General features: G+C 40.5%; 1 protein-coding gene across 1 annotated transcript in view; it reads left to right on the top strand.

The window, feature by feature from the left end:
• Positions 1-3,745, top strand: part of hoxb9a (homeobox B9a) — an 8,195-nt gene extending 4,450 nt beyond the window's left edge. The window contains exon 2 of the mRNA XM_030350414.1: positions 2,657-3,745. Within this exon, the coding sequence (XP_030206274.1) occupies positions 2,657-2,892 (236 nt within the window). The 3' untranslated portion in view covers positions 2,893-3,745. The remainder of the gene's footprint in view (positions 1-2,656) is intronic.
• The last annotated feature ends 2,255 nt before the right edge of the window (positions 3,746-6,000 follow it).

Here is a 6,000-nt window from a genome sequence, read left to right as displayed (position 1 = left end):
CACACACAAACACACACACACACACACACACACACACACACACACACACACACACACACACACACACACACACACACACACACAAACACACATGCACACACACACTTTGTTTATTAAGACAGGCAGGTCTGGCTTTCCCCTTTACTTTTAAGTGATAAGATCATCACTGGTCCATCCTAAATCAATTGATCAAGGTTACTTTGGCACAGGATGTAAACAATCTGATTTAAATTATTATTGTGCAGACCTGAGACTATGCCAATGGTGTCTCCAAAGTATCAGTTCACTAAATGTTCCTTTCTGGGTAAAGACGCTGCCTTGAACCTAAGGTGTTTTCATCAGTAACTGAACTCTGCCCAAAAGGTGGGATTCGGTTTGGTTGAAGCTTCTTCAAGCAATGTTTTTATTCTACCTATGCAATAATAGCAACCCGCTGTCAGGTTTTATATGGCTTATCTTTCACTATGCGTTGTCCCTTGCCACTGAATATTCATTAGCTAGAGCATTCAACCATGAAAACGGTTCCCCGCTCTAAAATATGGAGTTCACACTCCAATGTAATAGCTCCAGAGGAAAACAGAGTTATTTGGCCATAATCTGGCCTGCATACCGTGTGAAACAAAAACTCTGTCATAGCTAAAAGGCCTTTCTTCGCGATTCACAGAGTGAACACCAAATAGCTTTTAGCCCATTACCAGACGCATGCATTCCCAAGAACTGTATTCCACTAATTACATTGCTCCTAATCCCCTAGAGACAAGGGTGGAGTCAGAGAGAGAAGCAGAGAGGGAGTGAGAGATAGATAGATTGAGAGAGAGAGAGAGAGAGAGAGAGAGAGAGAGAGAGAGAGAGAGAGAGAGAGAGAGAGAGAGAGAGAGAGAGAGAGAGAGAGAGAGAGAGAGAGAGAGAGAGAGAGAGAGAGAGAGAGAGGGAGATAGAGAGGGGGGGAGAGAAAGAGAGAAATGCATACAGAGATAGTGAGATAGAAGAATACAAGGGAAATAGAAACAAATTGGCCTTAGCATTCTATAGCCTACAACTTAAGAAAATGAAACAGGCTCATAGTCCTCGCAACGCTATGATGTGGCCCTAAAGCAACATTGTTGTTCATCTCCTTCATATATTATCGACCTCATATTGTAGAATACAATAATGTTTGTATTGTATACAATAAGAATACAATTATTGTTGGGAAACACCTTAATGCATTGCTGCTTTTGTCATTAAGATATGAGACGGAAATGCATAGTGCAATGTTTTTCCCGCACTTCACTTCCAAAGGACGATTAACATATTCCTCTTTTCATGGACATTGTCTGCAATTTACGATTCAAAAAATGAATGTGACACGAATGTTTGATATCTGATGAGTAACTTCCTGTTATATTCGATTGCAAATGCAGAATAAAATCATGATGCTTTATTTTCTTGGTTCCCTCTATTGCCTTCTAATTCAGACAAGGCTGCTACATGTTTAATCCACTACACATCTATTACAAATATAATCTTGTATAATACAATCTATATCTGCACTCTGCTCTTTTTCTGAAACTAGCTACGACAGCAGCACTATAAAACATTTTTGTCGTTACTCCAATTTCATAATTGTCATTTATCAAACGCGGCCATCCATAGTTACTTACTTAGGCTGATTACTGTCAGCCTGACTTGTGAGTCAGTTGTGATACAAGTGACTGTTGAATGATTATGTTACTTTGGAGTCAGATCTGCCCTCATAGAAGGCGTAGACAGCTTTCTCCAGAAGGTGGCCTTGCAAGATATGCTTCGAGCCTCTAGGTCTACACATGGCAGCAACTTCACAAACAACAATGTTTTCTGTATTTGAACCTCTGATTAAACATGTTATCACCCAGGTAAAACCTGAAAAGGTTGTGTGGGAAGCTTAGCATAAAACGTTTGTATCCAACCAGACCATGTTCACAGACTCTTCATTTATACTTTGGAAGTAATTTCCATTCCCAAATTTTTCTTACAATAGCCTATAGTTATTGACCTTAATTTTTTCATAAATGGTTTCCTTGAAATCCCCAACGTCCTAAATGCCATAATGATTCACACATTTATACTCGGGACGTCATAAATAATTTTGATTTTGTAAGGCAAAGTATTCTTCTTGTGCGCAACGTATCTAATAATCTCACCCCACAATGTGGCTGTTGGAATACAAACCCATGATATAAATCCAAGTTGCTCCAATCACTGAGGTGGTTGAAGATCTGTGTAGACAGAGAATGTAATTTGTTTTTTAAACATATTGTTGTTTAATTGACTCCCATTTACTTGAAGGACCACGGTTTAGTAACATAACTATGACTACCGGATACTAGCACAAACCTAATTAGGATTATAAAATGGGGACTTTCTTCTGATGGAAATATTCAAATGAACTTGCAGAACTCATATGTGATGCTGGTTATGAACAATGCATCACATATTGTCTATGCTTCAAATCATGATAATAAGTAATAATTCTGCAGTGCAGATTGATTGAAACAAATGCCACAAATGGATACACAAATTGCTGTCCAAATGTGCAGTGTGCCTCATGGTTTGAATTTTAGGGTTGAGGATTCATCTATGTTTGTATACACATGCGTCACGCTGAGCTCTGCTGATCTCCCTCTCTGTTCCCTAGACGATCCCTCCGCCAACTGGCTGCACGCACGCTCCTCCAGGAAGAAGCGGTGTCCCTACACGAAGTACCAGACCCTGGAGCTGGAGAAAGAGTTCCTCTTCAACATGTACCTCACCAGAGACCGCAGGAACGAGGTGGCGCGGGCTCTGAACCTCACGGAGCGGCAGGTGAAGATCTGGTTCCAGAACAGGAGAATGAAGATGAAGAAACAGAGCAAGGACCAGCCGAAAGACTAGCGCTTTCATACACACGTATAAGCACGTAGGGCTACATACATATGCATTCATAGAGGCATACATATATGCATACATATATGCATACATACATGCATAAATACATGCATGCACACATACATGCATACATAAATCCATACATACATTCATTCATACATACGTGCATACAAAGATCTATACATACATACATACACACACATACAAACTTACATGCCAACAAGCATGTACATTTATACATACATACATGTATAAGTTCATATACAGGCACGTATATACAAGCGCAAACATGTATACATTTGTATATACATGTTGGCATGAATACACACAAAGACACAAACACCCATACACACAAACAAATAAACTAAGATATGTACTTATGCGCACGCTTATACACACACACGCACGTTTATTTGCAATAGTTATCTGATGATAAAGTGTGGTTATAGGTTTTATTATATTTGCAGAGATGGCCAGGTAATGTCCACTATTCTGGGCCATACGCTAAAAACTAAAGTTATTGAACTAGGCTATAGGCCTATACTTGTATTCCGCTATGCCATATGAATCTCATTTTCTCTCAAATTATTTTAAACAGACGGAAATCGAAATGAAACAAAGATAGACCGAAGATACGTCCTTGACTCCCTCACCCTTGATTTGACCTCATAATGTCCTCTTCAACATCATCATGTGTCTGTGTATATGAGCAGGGTAACCCAGAGCGCTTCGAATTTCATGTCTTTCTTTTTTTTTATATATCTGTTTTTGTTATTCTATGTACAGACTACCGCTTTTGGAAACAACACATGAGATGGGGCGAAGTGGGACGGCCGCGGCCCGAGGAGAGGGTAGTGGTGATGGGGGTGGGGTATCGGAAGCGGGGGGGGGGGGGGGGGTTCGAGCGCTTCTAGTATTAGTTATTTATTGCTCTGCCGCAATGACACCGGTGCTTCGTCAGGGAGGCGCTTGAAGGTGCTGAAACCGAGTTTTCACGCGGTCATTAATAAACACGAGGAACGGGAGAGCAGGCAGTTCGGTGAGGCGTGCAGTTAATTCTTCTCATTTTTTTGATTGCGCTTGCTCGCTTCCACTCTCCTCGACTCTGATTAGAAAGACGTCGGGTGGCTGAAGTTGACATTCTAGCAAAAAGGCTCACGTTCGTTTGTTCATTCGTTTGTTTGTTTCCACGTAATTAGACACCGCCAAAGCATCAGTATAACGCCGCATCACCTGCTTCGTTGGGTGGATGAGTCCCACTCGATGACGGTAATCTTGTACTCTCGCTCCCTGTTATCTACCACAACGCGCTGCGGTCTACTCTGCTGGAGACCGATAGCGGTAAACATGACCACCTGAACATGCTGTAGTCCTACACCAACAACACCGCAAGGACTTGATAGGAGCCGCTTAATAGGCCTATTGCCTTGGGCTGACGTTGATGTTTTTTTATTCTTGGGTCCTTTTAAGCCATCACCTGCGATTTTGAATTACAATAATTACGCAGCTCCTTGCGTATTTCTTGGAAATAGTAGGTCTATGAATATATACTATAGCCTATCTTTTTGTGAAACGCCTGTAACTAAAAGTCCAACAAGACTTATTTTTTGTCTTTTCTAGAATACTCCACGGCTACATGGGCTACATGGACGGATACCACTATTTTACGTGCACTATTATACAAATACTATAACTATTAAAATGTTCATATTACCAAGAAGTGTTAATTTCAATTAATTTACAAATGGTCAAAATTAATTTACAAATGGAGCTACGTAAATGCAGCATTGAATTGGTGTAGAAACAAGCACGCTGTGTCGCGAGGCCCGAAGCGAAGGCTCAGCGTCGTGCAGCCCAACGCAGTTTTATAGCCGCTTCATAAACTAAAGATACTTTGGACTAATGACGCTATTTGAATGCGTGTGTGCTTGTGTGTGTGTGCTTGTTTGTGCGCGCGTGTGTGTGTGTGTGTGTGTGTGTGTGTGTGTGTGTGTGTGTGTGTGTGTGTGTGCGTGTGTGCGTGTGTGCGTGTGTGCGTGTGTGCGTGTGTGTGTGTGTGTGTGTGTGTGTGTGTGTGTGTGTGTGTGTGTGTGTGTGTGTGTGTGTTTGGGGGGGGGGGGGGGCATGAGGGAGGAAGGAGAAACACACACAGAGACAGAACTCACGTCTGTGTAAAGTGTGACAGGAGGGCACCGCAGAAACAGCGCGTGTTACAACGCGTGTTCCCAGTTTCACCGAGCACCTGTCTTGACCTGGCACACACTACCGGCTGACCTTATTATTTGTGAAGCACGTTTCTACTTATCTGGGTTGGTTTTACAACAATCAGCCATATAGCCTAGCCTTTATGCTATAAAACTTCGAAGTATTTTCTCAGTCTTAAAAGCGACATAGGTATTTTTCCTATGGACAAACAACCACCAAATCTGTATGAGATGTTTACATGGACTGCGCATGCCACAGTTTAACCTTTATTTCTTCTGTAACTCTTTGGGTATTAAATACATTTGAGGGGAATGCTTACTGACATAGAACATATTTCTAATTTATTGTATATAAAGTGAGTAACCTCATTAATTTCTTTAGGTATGACATATATGTTGTTGTTTTCTACAGTAACTGGAATTTTACTGTACTATAGTATTTTTCTATCATGTATTAGTCTAGATAATGTTTACATGTGTCTGTGCTGTTGCAACATCACTCCAATAACTAGTTTTGTTATATAATCACAAAATATAGACCATATTGAAACTAAGAATAATGAAAATTAGTGAAAGAAAAGTATGTAACTCCCTAATTCTCTCAAATATACAAATAAATATACAAAATTATACAAGAAGCCGATAAAAAACGATGACATTGGAATTTGGTCCACGAATGACACCTCAACAACTTTCAGTTATCTTCCATTGTAATATATTGTGAGTATGCGTGTCTGTATGAAATGTCATCCAAGTAAGATTGGACACCATTAATTATCTGTGCCTCATTGTACTTTTTGTTTTTCATGTTTCTATGTGTCCTCTTCTGTGTTGTTTCTCTGTGCTACGGCACTGATGATGCTGGATTCGTATTAAAACGCAGTTTACAGAACGACCATGTCTTGGTTTC

The sequence above is a fragment of the Gadus morhua genome, chromosome 2 (genome assembly GCF_902167405.1).
Source record: "Gadus morhua chromosome 2, gadMor3.0, whole genome shotgun sequence".
Lineage (NCBI taxonomy): Eukaryota > Metazoa > Chordata > Actinopteri > Gadiformes > Gadidae > Gadus > Gadus morhua.
The sequence above is the reverse complement of the archived record's forward strand: the minus strand, read 5'-3'. Positions and strand labels throughout refer to the sequence as shown.